This window comes from Neofelis nebulosa, chromosome 15 (genome assembly GCF_028018385.1).
Source record: "Neofelis nebulosa isolate mNeoNeb1 chromosome 15, mNeoNeb1.pri, whole genome shotgun sequence".
NCBI lineage: Eukaryota > Metazoa > Chordata > Mammalia > Carnivora > Felidae > Neofelis > Neofelis nebulosa.
The window spans coordinates 71,778,578-71,799,129 of NC_080796.1; the positions used below are offsets into that span (position 1 = coordinate 71,778,578).

The 20,552-nt window shown below is 44.4% G+C and overlaps 1 protein-coding gene across 1 annotated transcript; it reads left to right on the forward strand.

The window, feature by feature from the left end:
* The first annotated feature begins 13,025 nt into the window (after positions 1–13,025).
* On the forward strand, positions 13,026–17,127 carry LOC131495580 (olfactory receptor 10J3-like). The gene is given in 3 exon segments (XM_058700574.1): positions 13,026–13,272; positions 13,723–13,770; positions 13,773–17,127. Coding segments are annotated over 3 exon segments (930 nt in total). The 3' UTR covers positions 14,408–17,127.
* Positions 17,128–20,552: the final 3,425 nt, after the last annotated feature.

Genomic DNA, 20,552 nt, shown 5'->3' on the forward strand with positions numbered 1-20,552 from the left:
GGGAACTGCTCTGGATATTCCTTATTTATTTTGATCTGTAGTGCTTCTGTTAAGTTGTAGAACTATGTATTTTAAAATTTTTGTTTTTATTTCTTCTTTAGCTCACAGTTTATTTTTAAAAATTTTAATGTTTACTTATTTTTGAGAGAGAGAGAGAGAGAGAGAGAGAGAGCGAGCGCAAGAGGCAGAGGGGCAGAGAGAAAGGGAGACACAGCATCTGAAGCAGGCTCCAGGCTCTGAGCTGTCAGCAGAGATCCTGACACAGGGCTCGAACTCACGAACTGTGAGATCATGACCTGAGCTGAAGTCAGTTGCTTAACCGACTGAGCCCTCCAGGCGCCCCAACTCACAGCATATTTAGATGTTTATGTTAGTAGAATAAGCGTGATACAACAATCAAGAGCTTAGACCGTGGAGTCCCGGTCTAACACTGCCACTTACTCTCCGTGACTCTGGGCAAGTCGTTCCAAGTCTGCGTGTGTCCATTTCCTTGTTTGTAAAATGTGGGGGATGATAGGACTTCCTCAAACAGCTATTGTAAAGATCCGGTGAGTAAATATTTGAAAGTGCTTAGAATGATGGCCGGCACCGAAGTGTTTATGAAGTCAATATCCACGTCTATGAAGACGGCGATCCAGGGTTTGGCTCCTTTTTTGGGACGGGGGATGTATTGCGTGGTGGTTCATGGAAATTGTTTATATAATATCAGTGTTTCAGAATTTCTCGAGGCTTCCTGTGGGGTCAAAATCGTGACCATTCTCTGTGTGAAGGTTAGACTTGTAGATCAGGCGTGTTAATTGTCCTTATACCCTTTTGAACCCTATTGACCCACTGACGGTTTTGTTAGTTTATGAGAGAACTGCCTCAATGTCTCCTGTGATTGAGTGTTCAGTTTCTCCCAGGAGTTTTAACAATTTTTGTGTAGTACGTTTTTTTTTTTTTTTTAATTTTTTTTTTTAACGTTTATTTATTTTTGAGACAGGGAGAGACAGCATGAACGGGGGAGGGTCAGAGAGAGAGAGAGGGAGACACAGAATCCGAAACAGGCTCCAGGCTCTGAGCTGTCAGCACGAGCCTGATGCGGGGCTTGAACTCACGGACCGCAAGATCATGACCTGAGCCGAAGTCGGACGCTCAACCGACTGAGCCACCCAGGCGCCCCTGTGTAGTACGTTTTGAAGCTATGCTGTTAGGACCTTATAAATTCACGAGTGGAAGAATTCCCTGGTGAATTATTTTGCTTATCAATACTCTAGATTCCTTATTGGTTTTCACTTTGAATAGTATTTTGTCTAATGTTTGTAGTGTTACATGAACTTTATTTATTTATTTTTTTTGTTTTAGAGAAAGCACAAGTGGGGGAGAGGGGCAGAGGTAGGGGGTGGAGAAAGGGAGAAAATCTTAAGCAGGCTCCGTGCTTAGCGTGGAGCCCAACGCAGGGCTCGATCCCACAACCCCAGGATCATGACCTGAGCCGAGATCAACCACTGAGCCCACCAGGCGCCCCTACATCAACTTTTTTTTTGTCAGCCTTTTTCTGGATCCCATCTCAGCCTCTTCATTTTCAACCTTTCCTTTTTATTTCAATTTTATTTTAATAGCGTCGTGCCAGATTATTAAAATTCAGTCTGAGAGCCTTTTTGTTTCAATCGATTAACTTAATCAGTTCACATCTTTTTTTTTCTTTAAAATTTTTTTTTTACATTTATTTATTTTTGAGAGCCAGAGAGAGACAGAGCACAAGTGGGGAGGGACAGAGAGAGAGGGAGACACAGAATCTGAAACAGGCTCCAGGCTCTGAGCCATCAGCACAGAGCCTGATGTGGGGCTCGAACCCACGAACTGTGAGATCGTGACCTGAGCCGAAGTCGGACGCTCAACCGACTGAGCCACCCAGGCACCCCAACTCACATCTTTTATAACTAGAGATGTTGCTGGAAATTACCGTCCTCCTCTCTGTTTGTTTCTTCCCCAGGCTTTTTGTTTGATTCATTTTCTGGTGATTTATGTACCACTTCTAGTCATCCAAAAGTGAAAGTGAATTCTGTACAACTGAATTTAGTTTTTACAAATAGTCCAAATGCAGAATTAAAAATACAAAATGTCACTTCGTTATTAAAACAGTTCTCTATCCACCTGTGATTCTCACTTCTTACAAGCACCCACGTTCAGCTCTTTTATCTGTTTTCCGTGGTATCCCCTCCATATTTCTGCTGGCTCTGTTTTCTCCATAACATGGCTGCAATAATAGTTCTGACTTCCTAGGTTTTAGACATCCTCTCCTGACTTCCCGGCTCATTTGTGACACTGTGCACCCATGAACACATACGCATGCTTCTCCTCGTGTCATCCTCCTACAAAAACTTCATTCTGGGGGCGCCTGGGCGGCTCAGTTGGTTGGGCATCCGACTTCGGCTCAGGTCATGATCTCGCGGTTCGTGGGTTCGAGCCCCTCGTCGGGCTCTGTGCCGGCAGCTCGGAGCCTGGAGCCTGCTTCAGATTCTGTGTGTCCCTCTCTCTCTGCACCCCCCCCCTCAAAAAAAATAAAGAAGAAAGCATTTAATGAAAAAACACTTCAATCTGTTTTCAGAACATACATCATTGCAATATGCAAATATTATTCTGAACCAGGTAGCACGCTACGAGTGTGGATCTTTTCCAGCACAACTTTTGTTTTCTCACTAAATTTTAGTAAATGAACCCTTTTACTTCAGTTTTGAAGTATGCATAATTAATCCAACCTCAATTCCTTTTTCTTTTTCTTTTTCCAGAACAGGAAAACCTTCTTCCAAAGCTAGTTAGGTATGGTTAAACATAGGGGAGCCTGGGTGGCTCAGTCAGTTAAGCGTCCGACTTCGGCTCAGGTCATCATCTCATGGTTTGTGGGTTCGAACCCCACATGGGGCTCTGTGCTGACAGCTCGGAGCCTGGAGCCTACTTGGGATTCTGTGTCTCCCCCTCTCTCTGCCCCTCCCCTGCTCATGCGCTGTCTCTCTCTCTCTCAAAAATAAATAAGCATTAAAAAAAAAAAAAAGAATACATTCCTCATATAAGAGCCAAGATGCTTTTCCCTCACAGGTGACATTCAGTGTGTCTGTGCTTCATTCCAGAAGCCAACATTTACCCCCACCTGCAGGCAGCATTTACCCCACCTGCCATCACACATGATGTCTTCCTCCTTCCCTCTGAGGTTCTACAGTACCTACTTGAACTGGGACCGTTCTCCTTGGGTCTCACTTTTCTGCACATCTTGTGAACAGAGACACTTCACGCCTTTGTCCTAGATTATTATTTCGAGGAAATTTGTATAATGAACAGCCTTGGAATATAGACCGTGTCTCCCTCTGAAGCACAGAGGAGGCAACTTTACTGCGCGTTAAAGCAGACTCGGGGTCCCCAAGCTCAGAGTTTCATTTTTCTAATGCAATTCATTGCATGATCAGGTACTTCCTGGCCCTCCTTCTGTTCCTGTATGAGAACCAGAGCTCGAAGAACCAGAGCCAGGGTCAATACTATTGCTGTGAATAATAACGTCCTTTGTCTCAGACCCAGGAGTCTGTGTCTTCTGCCAGCATCCGTGACATGATGGCAGGCTAACGTGCCAGCAACTTGCAAGTAGGGTCAGTCTCAGACCCTTCATAGCTCTGGATGGGGGCTTTATTCCAATTTTCTTAATTCTCTAACCACGGCTCTGCATGCACAGGGGGTGTTCTGTAGAGAGATAACTGCACCCCTGTGCTCACTGCTACATTACTCACGATAGCCAAGACATGGAAGCAACCTAGGCATCCATCAACAGAGGAAAGGATAAAGAAATGTGGGAGAGAAACACGTGCCCACGCACACACACACACACATTATCCAGCCTCAGAAAAGGAGGAAATGCTGACATTTGCAACAGTGTGAATGAACCTGGAGAACATAACAGTTACTGAAATAAGCCAAATGATCTCACTTATATGTGGAATTTAAAAATGTGAAGGTCACGGGAGCAGGTGGTTGCCAGCAGCCGGGGGAACTGGGAGATGTTGGTCAAAGTTAAAAACTTACAGTTACAAGATAAATAAGTTCCGGGGCACCTGCGTGGCTCAGTCTGTTGAGTGTCCGACTCTGGCTCAGGTCATGATCTCACGGTCCATGAGTTCCAGCCCCGCGTCGGGCTCTGTGCTGGCAGCTCGGAGCCTGGAGCCTGTTTCAGATTCTGTGTCTCCCTCTCTCTGACCCTGCCCGTTCATGCTCTGTCTCTCTCCGTCTCAAAAATAAACGTTGAAAAAAAATTAAAAAAGAAACAAGATAAATAAGTTCTAAGGATAGAGCTTGCAGCATAGTGACCACAGCCCATACCGCTGTGTTACATACCTGAAATCTGCTGGGAGAGAGCTTCAGTGTTCTCACCACACACACGGTCAGGGATGTGTTAATTAGCTTGATTGTGGTAATCATTTCACAATGTATATATCAAATCATCGCATTGTACACCTCAGACATAGTACAGTTTCTTTTTGTTAATTATACTTTAATAAAGCTGGGGATCGGGGGGAATGCTGGTGAAGGAGAGTTCCAGGATTAGAGCCCTAAAGCAGTCCCACAAAGCAACCCCAGCCAGACTGGAGCTGGAGGAAAGAGGAGTGCAGAACGCTGGTCTTAAGACAAAAAGAAGCTCCAGCAAGGTAGATAAAGATGGATGGAGACAGAAATGACTGGATATGTTTGACCGTCTTTTTTTTTTTTAATATTTATTTATTGAGAGAGAGAGAAAGAAAGCAAGCAGGGGAGGGGCAGAGAGAGAGGGAGACATAGAATCTAAAGCAGGCTCCAGGCTCTGAGCTGTCCGCACAGAGCCTGACGTGGGGCTCGAACTCACGGAGTACAAGAACGCGACCTGAGCCCAAGTCAGGCGCTTAACCCACTGAGCCACCCAGGCGCTCAGTGGGGAATGGGGAATGTATTCTTAAGAGGCTAGATGATCCATTTGCTCTGTAAATAAAAACAGTAATATATTTTGGGTTTCAAACTTTGGGAAGGCTCTCTGTCTCTAGTATTTGAGCCGTTAAAATAACAGAGGATCTTTATTATGTTTGGATTACAGGTAGGTAATAAAGGTCAAGATAAATGGTTATTTATCTTAATGGAAATGTATATATTCAAGGACGTGAAGATATGAAGTCAATGAAAATAAGTGGCAGGAATTTCTCTGCGGCTGACAGGAAGAGGAAGCGAGAAAATGTAAAATAATACATTTAAAAAGAGAGGCTAGAGCGTGATTGAAGCATCAAGTCCTCTGAGCTATTAATTTAAAAGAAAGCAGAGTTTGCAGCCACTGTGGGCAATTTCCCAGTATCCAGGCCTAAAAGATTTTAAAAAATGGGTTTCATCAGGGAGGAGTGACAACAAAAGACCGTTCACACACCCTTGGTTCTCCTTCCTGCAGGCAGGTGACCCCCGTCCACGCCACCAGGTAAGAGCCGGGAAATGCCCTCGGGAGAGGGGCCAGGGCTCCCGTGTGCAGGTAGTCTGATAAGGCAGAGGCAGAGAAGGGATGTGATTCACGCCAGCATATTAGGAATGGTGTGAACAGCGCTAATACAGGCTCATTCAGCTCACACAATAGTAGAAAGTACATAATGACACATTTGGTTCCATCAAATTCAGCCTTTGAATTTCGGAAAATCCCACACACCAAGGTGCTGTTCAGCCCCAAAGACTTAGCTGGGTTTCTCTTCCTTACGATAGGCCCCCAAGGACTCTGCCTCTTTAAAGCCACCGCTGGCCACCGAATGGACCCTGGACCCATTCAGAACCACTCTTTATATCCCGAACGTGGCACCATCATCCCTCATGGTGATGATAATTATGGCCAACATTTTTTGAGATCTTTCTATGTGTCAGCCATTTTGTGTAATGGCTTACACACTAACCTCTTCGATCCTGGCTGTATTTGCAGTTAAGGACTAATGTTACCCGCTGTGTAGATGTGGAAAGTGTGTTATAGAGAGGAGTGGACCTCGCCCGAGGCGGGAAGTAGGATTCAGTCGTAGGACCTTCTGGATCTGGAGCTTTACCTCCACATTTCCTAGACCTTTGTAAATGTTGATCTGTCTAACCAGATGCCCTCTGCAACGCATCCGTGAGTCACCTTTCCCTTACTAACTTGGACAAGCTCTTTTCTAGTGTATTGTGACCCTTAGTCTGCATTAGTTGGCCCTGTCTAATGCTTCTGTAGCATCCTGTACCAATTTCCATTATAGCACCCATTGTTCTGTATGGTCATTCTCATTTATCTTTCTCCCCTAATGATGTTCCGAGTTCCTTAACATCAGAGACTCTTTCTAATTCATTCTTCATTCGGTAAACGTTTATTGAGAAGCTAGTATGTAGTAGGGATTCCATCGATAGATCCTATCACATGGAAGGGGAGTAGGAAATGTTCGAACAAATAAATAAATACCTTTTCTTTCAGATTCATTTCCCCTTAAGATCAGTTGTGAATTTCATTGCTAATCGAACATGGAAAGAGGGGGGTTGAATGCGTGGCTACACCCAGGAAGTTACAGAATCGATTGTGTTCACCCAAGCTTCCCGTGAAGGTTGCCTTCTCTCGTCCGCTTCCGGTTCGTCCGCTTCCGGTTCGTCCGCTTCCGGTTCCTGCCCTAAGATCCCTGGAAGGCACTGGGTGCTCCGTGTCTCTGCTGGTGGTGATTCCTATAATCACACCTTATAGGTACTTCGTTTACTTAGATAGAGTTTACTAGGTGCCAGACACACATCTGAACACTCTGCGTAGCTTAACGACTTTGATGCTCACAACTCTGTGAAGGGGGTGCTATCCTTAAACCCGCTTCAGAGAGAAACCGCGACGGAGGTGACTTGCCTTGTGGTGACGTGGCTAGAGGGAAGTGGGATTCCATCCCGGGCAGTGTGGCTCCAGACACATGCCTTTCGTCGCCGAGCCCTGTTGCCTCTCCCTATGCTCTTCGTTCCTCTGAGACCTGATGACGGGAGATTGCATTTTGGCACCTTCTTGGTGAGACATCGCCCGGTAAGACGTGTCGCAGAAAGATGTGTGGCACTCGGTCCAAGTTCCGTGTGCAGATAGCTTTTGACTTTGCATTTCACTTCCTTGTGCTCACTTCTGTGTGAAATGACATGTTCACTGTTTTCTAGTATGGAATTGTTTATAATGGCGATAGCTGGGGGGAAATAACATCTGTCAGCATTAAGCTGAGTTAATAATGACCCATCTCTAAAGTGGAAAATTACGCTGCCGTTAAAAGGAACTCAGGTAAATCTTTGAGTGCTCTGCGGAAGGACGTCCGAGATGTCGTTACATATAGCGGGGATAGTATTAATGTATATATGAGCACACGTATGCTTGTATATTAGCTTGTATTTGAAGGCATATCTGTATTTTTATATACTATGTATTTCCTGGAAAGAATGTGGGGGTGGGGGTAAGGAGGGAGCGTGCTTACTGATTACATCAACATGACTTTGCTATTCATTTGTCTTCAATAATACAACTTTACTCTTCTACTGTCTTCATCAGCATGGCATTGCTATTCCAAAAAAAAAAAAAAAAATCTTTGTCCAGGAAGACAAAAGTTGTGTATAACTTTATTGTTTTTCTCGGGAACCTTCGCAAAAAAAAACCTCAGGTCAATGACCATCAAACTGTTCAGCTCTTCAATAAACACCACCAAATGACTGTTAATTCTCTAAGGCGCTTGAAACCCTGACCTCAAAAGTCTTTGTTGGGTCCACACATCCTAAACTATTTTATCATGACACCCAGTCCTAATTAAGCTCCTGAGTTGGAAAACCAGTCATATACCATAGCCCCAAAACATCACGAATAGCCTCACTTTTCAGTCCCCACTAGCAGATATAACACTACTGCTCTAGGAAGGTGATACTCTCCCTTGTCAAGATAGGAATAAACTCAGCTTTGCTTATCAACAGGTTATTTTAGTGCTATTTTCAGAGAGTTAGCATTCTTTTTTAAAAAATCTTTTTACGTTTATTTTTTGAGAGAGAGACATAGCGAGCAGGAAAAGGGCAGAGAGAGGGGGAGAGAGAGAGTGCCATGCAGGCTCCACACTGTCAGCATGGAGCTTGATGTGGGGCTCGAACTCATGAAGTGTAAGATCACAACCTGAGCTGAAACCAAGAGTTGGATGCTTAAGCGACTGAGCCGCCCAGGCGCCCCCAGAGGGTTAGCATTCCAGAAGGGACAGAAAGGAAGTTTTAAGGGAGACTAATAGTTAAATGGAACCTGCCTTAGTTCTGTTTTTGTACAGCATTGTGCATTACCTATTCAACAAAAAATTGGAAGGAGGGATGAACGGAAGAAACTAGGTACTCAGTAGAAGCACGTCAGGAAAGTATGTAAAAAAGCTAGATGTGAGTCCTTTATCATTTCAGTATGGAAAAGCAGAGACGGAACAACCAGCAGTGGAAGAGCGTCTGTGATAGGAAGAGGCAAAACGAACTAGAATACTTTAAATTTCTTAGAAAGAAGCAGGGTCATTTGTGGCAGAGAGGGGTAGAGGACGCGTACTGTTTATGTTTGTGCATATGATTCAGTGTTATGAATTCTAGAACAGTCGGGAAGCAAGACATAAGTAAGCCTTAGTGCCCCTCTGTTAAACTCATCGTTTCTAGAAAAACTGAGACTCTCTTTGGGAGGGAGGACAGATTCCAGCTGTACCAGTTGGGTCAGCATGATGGCGGGGGGAGAGCTACCTTGACCACTCGATCAATCCAGTGGTTTGGACCCCCTCTGGGAAGAGTGCTATTCAGGAGAGAAGACAAAGAGAAGAGCTAGAGCTAATGTTGGAAATCCAACATGCACTGCCTTTCCAAAGAAAAGACATTTGATTGTATCTTCCTTCCTCAGTTTCCACTGTGGGTTCAGCAGCCAATTTCCCTTTGAGATGGTGATGAAAACATTCATCTATGCATCCAAGAAACTACTCCCCAACCACCCCCCCCAAAGGTGAACACAAAGACAGCCACATGTAGAAACATCACAAACTATTGTAGGGTAAAGACAAAAATCATGAAATCAGCAAGAGCTAAATGACTCATCCCATGCAAGGAAACCCACACTTAGGCCCGTTTAAAAAATCAGATTTTGTCATGGTTGAGTTTGAAACTTGTGTGTATATTGTGGAGATATCAGACGTGTCAGCGGCAAATTCTCCCAATTTGTGGCTTGTCTTTTCCTTCTCTTGCCATGTCAGAGAAGAGGTTTTTATCTCTCATGGATGGTGCCCTTGGTATTGTGTCTAAACAGTCCTCACCACACCCAAAGTCATTGAAATTTTCTTCTCTTTTAATTTTTTTTAAATTACCTTTTTTTAAGAAATAAATTAAAATCTTTTAATTTTAGAGTTTTGCAATTTTCGTTTAGTTCTGTGATCCATTTTGAGCTCATTTTTTCAAGGGTGGTAGGTCTGTGTCGAGATTCTTTTTTTTGCCCGTGGATTTTCAGTTCCAGCACCAGTTGAAAAGACTGACTTTGTGCTATCGTATCGCCTTTGTTCTTTCACCAACAATCAGTTGACTGTATGTGGGTCCACTTCTGGGCCTTCTCTTCTGTTCCACTCATTTGACTATTCTTTTGCCAACACGATACTGTCTTGAAGCTGGGTAGTGTCACTTCTCCAATTTTGTTCTCTTTAGATATTGTGGATCTTTGGCCTCTCCAAATAAATTTCGAATAAGTTTGTTGACATCCACAAAAGAACTTTTTGGGATTTTGACTGGGATTGCATTGGATACATAGATCCAATCGGGAAGATCTGAGTGACGATATGGAGTCTTCCTGTCTGTGAATGTGTAATATCTCTATGTTTATTCTTTATTTTCATTTATCAGAGTTCTTGTAGTTTTCCTCAAATAGTTCTTTTTTTTTATTTCTATAAGAATTTATTTTTTTATTTTTTAATATTTTTAAATTATTTTTTTATGTTTTAATTTACATCCAAGTTAGTTAGCATATAGTGTGATAATAATTTCAGGAGTAGAATCCAGTGATTCATCCCCTACATATAACACCCAGTGCTCATCCCAGCAAGTGTCTTCCTCTTCCTTTGTCTTCCCAGCAAATGGCAAGATTTCATTCTTTTTGATTGCCGAATAATACTCCATTTTGTGTGTGTGTGTGTGTGTGTGTGTGTGTGTGTGTGTGTGTGCTGTACCCTACACACACACACACACACACACACACACACACACACACCCCACATCTTCTTTATCCGTTCACCTGTCGATGGGCATTTGGGCTCTTTCCATACTTTGGGCTATTGTTGATAGCACTGCTATAAACATTGGGGTTCATGTGTCCCTTTGGTAACAGCACACCTGTATCCTTTGGATAAATACCTAGTAGTGCAATTTCTGGGTATAGGTTCTATTTTTAATTTTTGAGGAACCCCCCACACTGTTTTCTAGAGTGGTGGCACAAGTTTGCATTTCCACCATAAGTGTAAGAGTTCCCCTTTCTCTGCATCCTCACCAACATCTGTTGTTGCCTGGGTAGTTAATTTTAGCCATTCTGACTGGTGTGAGGTTGTATCTCATTGTGGTTTTGATTTGTGTTTCCCTGATGATGAGTGATGTGGAGCATGTTTTCATCTGTCTGCCAGCCATCTGGATGTCTTCTTTTGAAAAGTGTCTATTCATGTCTTTTGCCCATTTTTTTCACTGGATTATTTGTTTTTTTGGGTGTTGAGTTTGATCAGTTCTTTATAGATTTTGGATACTAACCCTTTATCTGATATGTCATTTGCAAGTATCTTCTCCCATTCCATCGGTTGCCTTTTAGTTTTGCTGATTGTTTCCTTCACTGTGCAGAAGCTTTTTATCTTGATGAGGTCCCAATAGTTCATTTTGGCTTTTGTTTCCCTTGCCTCCGGAGACGTGTTAAGTAAGAAGTTGCTGCGGCCAAGATCAAAGAGATTTTTGCCTGCTTTTTTCTCCTCGAGGATTTTGATGGCTTCCTGTCTTACATTTAGGTCTTTCATCCATTTTGAGTTTATTTTTGTGTGCGGTGTAAGAAAGAGGTCCAGGTTCATTCTGCGTGTCGCTGTGCAGTTTTCCCAGCACCGTTTGCTGAAGAAACTGTCTTTATTCCATTGGATATTCTTTCCTGCTTTGTCAAAAATTAGTTGGCCATATATTTGTGACTCCATTTGTGGGTTCTCTACTCTGTTCCGCCGATATAAGCGTCTGTCTTTGTGCCAATACCATACTGTCTATTCGCTCACAGAAACTGTGAAGAATTGGTATAATTTTTCCTTAAATATTTGGTGGAATTTATCAGTGAACCCATTTGGGCCTGGTGCTTTCTGACTTTATACTATTTTCCTTTTTTCTACAAAATTTATTGCAACAGTTTTCAGAAGACGGGTCTACTGGCAACAAAATCCCCCAGTTTTTGCCTGAGAAAGTCTTTATTTCTGTTTCATTTTTGAAGGATGCTGTTGCAGGGTACAGAATTCTAGGATGGTCATTGTTTTCTGTCAACACTAAATATTTCACTCTGCTGTCTTCTTGCTGGCATGAGTGCTGAGGAGAAGGCCGGTGTAACCTTTGTTACTCTATAGGCAAGAATTTTTTTTTTTTACTTCCGCCCCTGACGTGAACCTAGTGATCCTGTGGTATACACAGGATCCTGTGTATACCTAGAAATCCTGTGGTATACACTGAGGGTGCCAGCAGGACACAGATCTATTTCTGGAATTAAGTAAGAGCGGGTTGCCCATATCAAGGTATTACCCCGTTACTGCCATGGGTTGGTGACAGAAAAGCAAAAATGACGAGCCATATCCCATGCTTCTCCAGGGAAATGGGCTGATTCTTGCTTCCACAATACTTGAGAGCCAAAGTGAGATCCTGTCCAAGCAGTACAAAAAAAGAAAAAAGAAAAGGACATTAAGAAACACAGGAGGGGCATGGAAGTGATAGTCGCCGAAAATTACAGGCACAGTGATGGCATTATTAACCGTTGTTATGAAGTACAGGTTTAGGGGTAGAAAAAAATCCTTGAAAAATAACTCACCTCTATTTATATCTTTCTTTTCATTGGGAAATGTCACATCACAAAGAGATTTGGAAAAAGTCAACATCATTTATTAACACCGGGTACTGCTTTTTTCTCTAGAGAGGACACAGTATACAGGAAGAAAGAAATGTGACAGAACTTAGTTCAAAAGAGCGTTGGCCTCCATTTCTGGAAACATGATGAGTGTTATATAGCCTGAATGGCCCTCCCACCGCCTGGCCTTGTACTAGTGGTCTCGTGTACACGAAGGAGCAGGGCTAAGGAAAGGAAAACACAGGGCTCAGTACTTGGTAAGAACACCTGTTCTGGGAGATTCCCAGGGCACTTTGTGCTGGCAGTGCATGTTGGCAGAGAGGACTGGACCGATCTCAGACAGCACAGAGGGAACTCAAGTGCCACGCTCACTCAACACCCGCCATGTCTTTGACCTGGGCCCACCTCTTTCGTGGTCAAGTTGGGTAGTTGTTCTCGTGATTCTGCCGTTCGTTTGTGTTGAGACTTCTCCTCCCTGTCATCCTTGCCCCAAATCAAGCACATCACGAGAGACTTGTTGATTTATTCTCAAGAGCGCGGAGTTCCTAGCCGGGGGAAGAATGCTGCTGGCACCCGAGGCCGGGGCAGCACTCTCGCCTGCAGCTCGGAGCACAGTGTAACCTGTTGTGCAGCGAGAAGCTCACCCTCCCTTCCCTTTGGCCGGTTCATGTGGATCCGGACCCTTCTCAGTGCCAAGGCTGAACTCTAGCTGCAGCCAAGCTCCTCCTCACAGATTCCTCCAGCTTTGGGCGGTCACCCAGGCTTGGCCTCCTTTTCTCTTTGTCCTTCTAATTCTGTACCTGCTGTGACTCTCTCCGACAGTGTCCTCATCGTGACTATTATTTTTCTGGACCATCACCTCCATATTCCCTTCATCAGCAATCAGCTGACTGTCTCTATGTGGGACACGTACATCTTCCCAAACATGCTCTCCATCTCGGAGAACAGCTACGCTGTGGCCGTCATTCCTTGCATCCTATCTGGCCTCCTGAGTCCTCACCAGCCCGTTGCCATTCAAGACGGCCATGCCCACTCGTCTCCTGCCTCACTTGTGCAGCCCACAATGCTTTTCCTGCTCCTGGCCACGCAGCCTGATCACTGTGTGGCCATCTGCAACCCCTGTGGTAGTCGGTCCTCGTATTCATCGAAGTTCTCCAGAAAAACAGAACCTGGTAGGTTTTATTGATACGTGTAGGAGATTAACTGTAGGAATTTGCCTCATGTGCTCAAGGAGGCCGAGGAGTCCCACGATCTCACATCTGCAAGCTGTGTAGAACCGGGAAAGCTGGTGGTGTAAATCCCAGTCTGAGTCTGAAAGCGCGAGACCAGGAGCGCTGATGCGTGAGGGCAGGAGAAGACGGATGTCTCAGCTCATCCACCGACAGAGAATTTGCCCTCCTCTGCCATTTGCTTTATTCAGGCCCCCAGCAGATGGGATGATCCCTGCCTACATTGGGTAAGGGTGATCTTCCCCACTCGGTCTGCTGATTCAAATGCTAATATATTCTAAAGACACCTTCGCAGGCGTGCCCAGAATTAACGTTTTGCAAGCTGTCTGGACATCTCTTAGCCCAGTCAAGCTGACGCACAGAATTCACCACCACAGCCGTCCTAGGGAAGAGGCCTGTGCCAGTGGACGTCTGCGTCTCTAAGAATTGGCCTGGGCGTGGCCTTGTCCAGGTAACATCTGTGTTTGGCCTGCCCTTCTGGGACACCCTTGTCATCTTTCACTTCTTCTGTGACGTCAGGCCCCTGCTGAAGCTGGCCTGTGTGGACACCCCTGTCAACGAGGTCATCAACTTTGTCGTCAGCGTCTGTGTCCTGATTCTGCCCACGGGCCCGGTCTTCTTCTCCTACGTCCTCCTCGTCTCCACCAGCCTCAAGATCCCCTCCGCCCGGGGCCGGAAGAAGGCCTTTGCCACCTGCACCTCCCGCCTCACGGTGGTCATCGTCCACTGTGGCTGTGCCTCCGCCGTCTACCTCAAGCCCAAGTCCCAGGGTTCCCTGGGGCAGGACAGACTCACCTCTGTGACCTACACCGTCCTCACTCCCCTGCTGAGCCCTGTCGTGTACAGCCTGGGGAACAAGGAGGTCAAAGGTGCCCGGTGCAGAGCCGTGGCAAAAACACCGCTCAACTCTCAGTGCATCGAGACTGTGATAGGTTCTCTCCACGTACTCGTTCCTCTGAGTGTTGACTCGCAGGGACATCGTGATTCTCCACAGCTCCACGGAGCCTCCAATGGGGCCTGCCCGTGCAGTGTCCTCTCAGGAGACGTCTCCTGTCACACTTCAGTCATATTCCCATGAACGCAGGTAACAGGCCCTGGGATTCTGGCCAGTTCTTACATCTGCCAAATAACACACAAAAAAAGGAAGGTTCATGTTGGACACCTTGGAAAAAGCTCCAAAAATTTGTTCTGCTTTGAGGCCAGGGGACCTCCAGGAGAGATGGGGTTGGTCAGTCTGGCTGCGCCTTATACGCTTTCCTCTCACGTTTTCATTTGTTGCCAGACTTTGGTGCAAGTGCACTACTCTTTCTCTCCATCTGGTCTCTTTCGCCCCCCACCCCAGGGAGCCCGTGCTGAGCCCTGCTGGATGCTGTTCCTCCCGGGTGCTGTTCCTGCCTCCCCCACGGCCGTGGCATGTCAATACCGGGACTTAGTATCACACCAATGATAAAGTTGTTTGCCTTTGTACACGCCTCACGATTTATAAGGAATTTCCACCTGCAGGCTTTTATGTGATCTGGAAGGTAGGCAGGCCAGCAACGATCACCCCTGCGCCGTAAATAAAGAAACCGAGGCACGTATCGGTGGCATCGATTTGCCCAAGCATACAGAATTAGACAGCTGAAGACTCGGGATTTGAATCTACTTCTCTTTATTGTCTCTCGTTCCTTTTAGTGAATCCGTTTACAAGATGCGGGAACTTCACGGGCAAAATTGGGACCTCCAGGGAATAGCGTGGGCAGGGCTGTGGCTGGTCTGCAGGAGGCTTTGTGCCCTTGAGGAAAAAAGCATCCTCTCCTCTGGATGCTTCTGTCAGAAATGGCCATCACGGTTTTACTGCCCTCTCCTGGGAATTATCCTGAATCCAGATGTCTAAGCTGTGGATGGACCCCCTTAGTGTCACACTGGACACCTGCAGAATCCCACGCCGCCGGGCTGATCAAGGGATAGACGAGGAGCCTGGAAACAAATAGGTGCCAGTGTCCTTGCCCACAATCTTCGTTCAGTCCTGGGTTGTCTGAAAGCCTCATTTCCCAGCCCGCCCTTATCGACTGGAGTCCCTCTCACATCTCTAACTCGGGTCTGGTCGAGACGATGTGTAAGATGTACAAGTTCTGGGGTTGCTGTTAAGTGTGGTACCAGCACGGGGGTTCCTAGACTGAGCCAGCCTCTGTGGGTCCAGAGGACCAGATCTGTCCCCAGTTCTGCCAAGAGCTGGAGACAGGAGTTTACGTGGAGGGGGGGTGGAGGCCACGGTTACCCTGCCAGCATCTCGGACATCTTCCTACAGACACAGGAGCTATGATGTTAAACTCCCAGTTTCCAGCCCGGTGCCTCTAGTTCGGTGTCAGAGAAGACGACACGGATGCATTAAGTGTTTCGTGTGCAACAGGCACCGTGTTCGACATGGTATGTCCTGTGTCCTTCAAAAGCTGGTATATCGATTCATTTCTTCGCTCATTTACCCAAGTGGTGGTTATTGAGGGCTGTATGACCCGTTGATGCTGTGAAGCTGGCTCTAAGAAGGCTGGGGCCATCCCATACTTTGTGACCGGGGGGACCCCTTTAAACTCTTCGTAAAAATGAAGGAGGACCCAAGAGTCTTTGCTGGTACCACCTGACCACAGTAGAAATTAAAACCAAAAGATTTCCAAAGTATGTTTTATTCACTTAAAAATAACAATCCAAATGATAGCGCAAGTCACGTTGTTACGAAAAATAACTACAACCCAGACAAAAAGAGTGACGCCCGTGTACGTTTTTGCTAACGTGAAACCAGCATCTGGTTTCATCCAAGAGACCCGGTTCTCCCGCACGTGACCTGACGCCCTATCGCATATCGTGTAGCCTCTGAAAAACTTCTCTCAGAAGAGAATGAGCCAAAAAGGTGAGGAACGTCCGCTTCATCATGAAAACGGTTTTGACTGGACAGAACCTTTGGAAGCACACCTGCATCTGCCTTCACCGACCACACAGTTCTTAGAATCAAGGTCAGAGCCAGAAGTGGGCGTGGCAGGGTGGTGGTGGAGGAAGCATCACTCCTTGGGGGCGGTTAGCAAAGGACCTGAGGAGGCCGTGCCGGCCCCTCCTCTCTTTGAGCATTTCTTTGGTCCCTCGGAAGGGACATCAGGGAGCACGCCTGCGCAGGAGAATGGAGAAAAGAAATGGAGAGTTGGGATCAGGAGGCTCATTACCCCTCAGTGCTCAGTTTGTGGGTGAAAGGCTGGCTTCCCGAAACTTGTTTGCCTGTTGATTTCCCTCACTCCTGACCCCACCCAGCAAACCAGAGTCTTTGATGCTTCCTAGCACCAGCTGAAGCTTCAGACCGGTCCTTTGGACTGCCAGCATCCAACTGGAAGAGACACTGGATGGATATTTTTGTAGTAGTTGGCTCTAAGCACACTGGAGTTCAGAGCCAGGAAGTGCGGTTTAAAAAAAAAAAAAATCTAATGAAAGAGAGTTTCATGTTTGCACGTTTCAATGTCTATTCAACCGTGGTCCCTTCTCTGTCATGGGCCAAATCGGTATATGCATATACGCATCCGTTTTGGGGTTCTGTTCTGTTGTATGGATCTATTTTGGCTATTTTGTGCCAATTTTATGCTGTTTTAATTAGTATAGATTTACGAGGTATGTTGGTATCTGCTAGATCAAGTAAAAAAACCCCATTGTCATTTTTTTTCTGCAAGAGCCTCGTCTATTTTTGCACATTTCCTAAACATAAGCCCCATGAAAGCAGTGAGGTTGTTTATCATTTTGCTGGCTGCACCCCAGCAGTTTTAATAAAAGTGACATAGTGTAAGCACTCAATAAATATTTGTTAAATAAAGGAATGAGCTTCTACTTCTGGACTAATTTAAGAATGAGTTTGTCAGTATGCATGCAGCATCTCACTGGGAGTTTTATTGGGATCGCATTGAATTTGTGGATGGATCTGGGAAGAACTGACATCTTTGCATCCTTGAATCCTCCCACCAGTGAAGGTGGCCCCATTTACACCGTGCTTCCTTTATGTTCTCCGGCAACGGGACGTAATATTCTCCAGAAGGATCTCATAGAAAAATATCCATTTACTGTAATAACAAACTTGTCTGAGCACCTTACAAAAACAACAGAAATAGACAACAGCTTCATTGGGATGGAATTCAGAATGTAAAATTCACCCTTTTAAAATATGCAATTCACTGGCTTTTACTAAAATCAGAGTTGTGCGCCTGTCAGCACTACCTAATTTCAGAACATTTTCATCACTGCCAAAGACCCCCTGTGGCCATTAGCAGCCACTTTTTCGTTTCTCCCCTCGCCCCAGCCGCTCACAAACATGGATTGACTTTCTATGTATGAAATCGCCTATTCTGCACATCTCAGATGCACGGGATCACACGATTGTGATTACCTTCTTCTTTTTTTTTTTTTTTTTTTAAATTTTATTTTTGGGACAGAGAGAGACAGAGCATGAACGGGGGAGGGGCAGAGAGAGAGGGAGACACAGAATCGGAAACAGGCTCCAGGCTCCGAGCCCTCAGCCCAGAGCCCGACGCGGGGCTCGAACTCACGGACCGCGAGATCGTGACCTGGCTGAAGTCGGACGCTTAACCGACTGCGCCACCCAGGCGCCCCGTGATTACCTTCTTCCATTTAGCACAATGCGATTAAGCTCCACCATGTTGTAGCATGTGATCAATATTTCATTCCTTTTTATGGCCGAATAGTATTCTGATATATCGACATGCCATCTTTATGTATCCATTCACCAGTTGATGGGAATTTGGGCTGTTTCTACTTTGTAACTCTTACAAATATAATGCTGCTGGGCACATCAACCTGTACGTTTCTGTGTGGACACCTTTTCATTTCTTTTGGATATATGCCTCAAGATGGCATTGTTGCTGGATCCCATTTTGTAGAGGATGTTTGTATCTATATTCATCAGGAATATAGGTCTGTGGCTTTTCTTCTTGTTTTCTCGTGATGCCATTGTCTGGTTTTGGTATCAAGGTCATACTGGCCTCCTAGAATGAGTTGGAAATCATTTCCTCGTCTTTTATGCTGTGGAAGAGTGTGTGAAGGATTGGTATTAATTCTTTAATGTTTTATAGATTTCATCAGCGAAGCTAATGGTGGTTCTGGGCTACTCTTTGTTTATTACTGTTGCAATTTCTGCTTCTTGTAAGTCTATTCAGATTTTCTATTCCCTCTTAAGTCAATTTTGCAACTTTCTGGGAAGTTGTCCATTCCATCTGGGTCACCTAACTTGTTGGCACACAGTTCATAGCCTTCCTCTATGATTTTTATTTCTGTAAGGTCACTGGTGATCTCTTCTCTTTAATTCTTGATTTTAGCAACTTGCGTCCTCTTTTTCTCTTGGTCTGTGTAACTAAAGGTTTATCAACTTTGTTGATCATTTTAAACAGTCAACTTTGGGTTTTGTTAATTTTTTAAATTCTGTTACCTATATTATTTATTTCCCCTCCAATCTTTTCATTTTTTTCCCCATCTGTTTGCTTTGGATGTAGTGTCCTCTTCTTTTTCTAGTTTTTTAAGATGATTCTTGGGTTAATGACTTGACTTCTTTTTTAATACACACATGTACTTCTTTAAATTTCTCTCTAAGCACTGCTTTTGCTGTATTCCATAAGTTTGGGGATGTGTTTTCATTTTTATTCATCTTAAAGTGCTTTCTTTTTTATTTCTTTTTTGACACATCGGTAATTATTTAGAAGCGTGTTAATACCCACATAGGTGTGAATTTCCCAAATTTCCTTCTGTTGGTGATTTCTAATTCCACTGCTGTCAGGGAACATACTTTGTTCGATTTCAATACCCTTAAATTTATGGAGGCTTCTTAATGGTCTAACATACGGTCTGTCCCGAAGAATGTTCCTTGTGGACTGGATGAGGATGTATATGTGTTGATAGTTTGGGTGGAATGTTCTATGGATGTCTGCTGTAGCTGTTTCATAGTGTTTTTGTGTCTACTTCCGTGTTGGTCTTATTTGTGGTTGTTTTACCCATTATTGAATACAGAGTATTAAAGGCTCCAAGTATTACCGTGGAATTACCTATCTTTTCCTTCAAATCTGTCAGATTTTGCTTCACGTGTTTTGGGGTTCTGGTAGGTGACTGTACAGTTGATAATTGTCATCTCTTCCTGATGCATTGAACTTTTATCACTTTTGTCTTACAGCAATTTTGGTCTTCAAGTTAATTTTGTCTGATATTAATATAGCCATTCCAGATACTGTTGGGTTGCTGCTTGCCAGGCATATCTCATTCATCTTTTTAATTTTACCTTATTTGTATCTTTGAATCTATGGCCTGTCTTTTGCAGACTTTGTATAGTTGGCTTAAAATTTCCTACTCCATTCTGCCGATCTCAGCCTCCTGATTGGATTATCTAATTTATTTCTATTTTTTTGTACTTCCTGATCAAGGAGGAGCTACATCTCCCACTTACTGTTAGTTTTCTGTCTGCCATGTGTTCTTCCTTCCTCTGGCCCTCTATCCCTGCCTTCTTTTCTGTTAGATAGGTATTTTCTAGCATACCATGTTTTTTCTTTCCCGGATTTTTTTGAGTTGATTTCTTAGTGGTTGCCCTGAGAAGGATTACAATTTTTTACCTTAAAAAACATGCTAATTCTTATTAATACCAACTTAATTTGCCCAGAGGCAAAAACTTTGTCCCAATGTAGATTATTCCCTTACCTCTTGCTGTCCTTGTTATACATTTTGCTTTTTTGTACATCGTTGTACACATTTTCGTCATGAGTGCTTTATGCTGCTGTGTTTTAAGTCGGGAGGAGAAGAGAGTTGCAAACAAAACGTATCTGTCTTGTCTTCTCTATTTGCTGATACGTGTGTTGTTTTGGGGTTTTCTGACTTTAGCTGGAATGTTCAAACGCAGTCATGAAATGACGTTTGTGGACTTCTGATAGCTGTGCATAAGTAAAGGAAATTTCGTTTTAGTCTCAGCTTGATAAGAATGTTTATGATCAACTGGATGTTGGATTTACATCTGATGTTTTATGCTTCTCATCCTTTGAAATAATACATTTTGATTCTTTTAATGTGGACTCATCCTTGCATTCCTTGTTTAAAGCCAGCTTGGACAGCGATGCTGTTTTGTTTTGTTTTAACTATGGATTCTTTTTTTAAAATTTTATTTATTCTCATCTGTAGGTGACATTAGTGTTTAATTTTGTATTTTTAACTGCCTGTTTCTG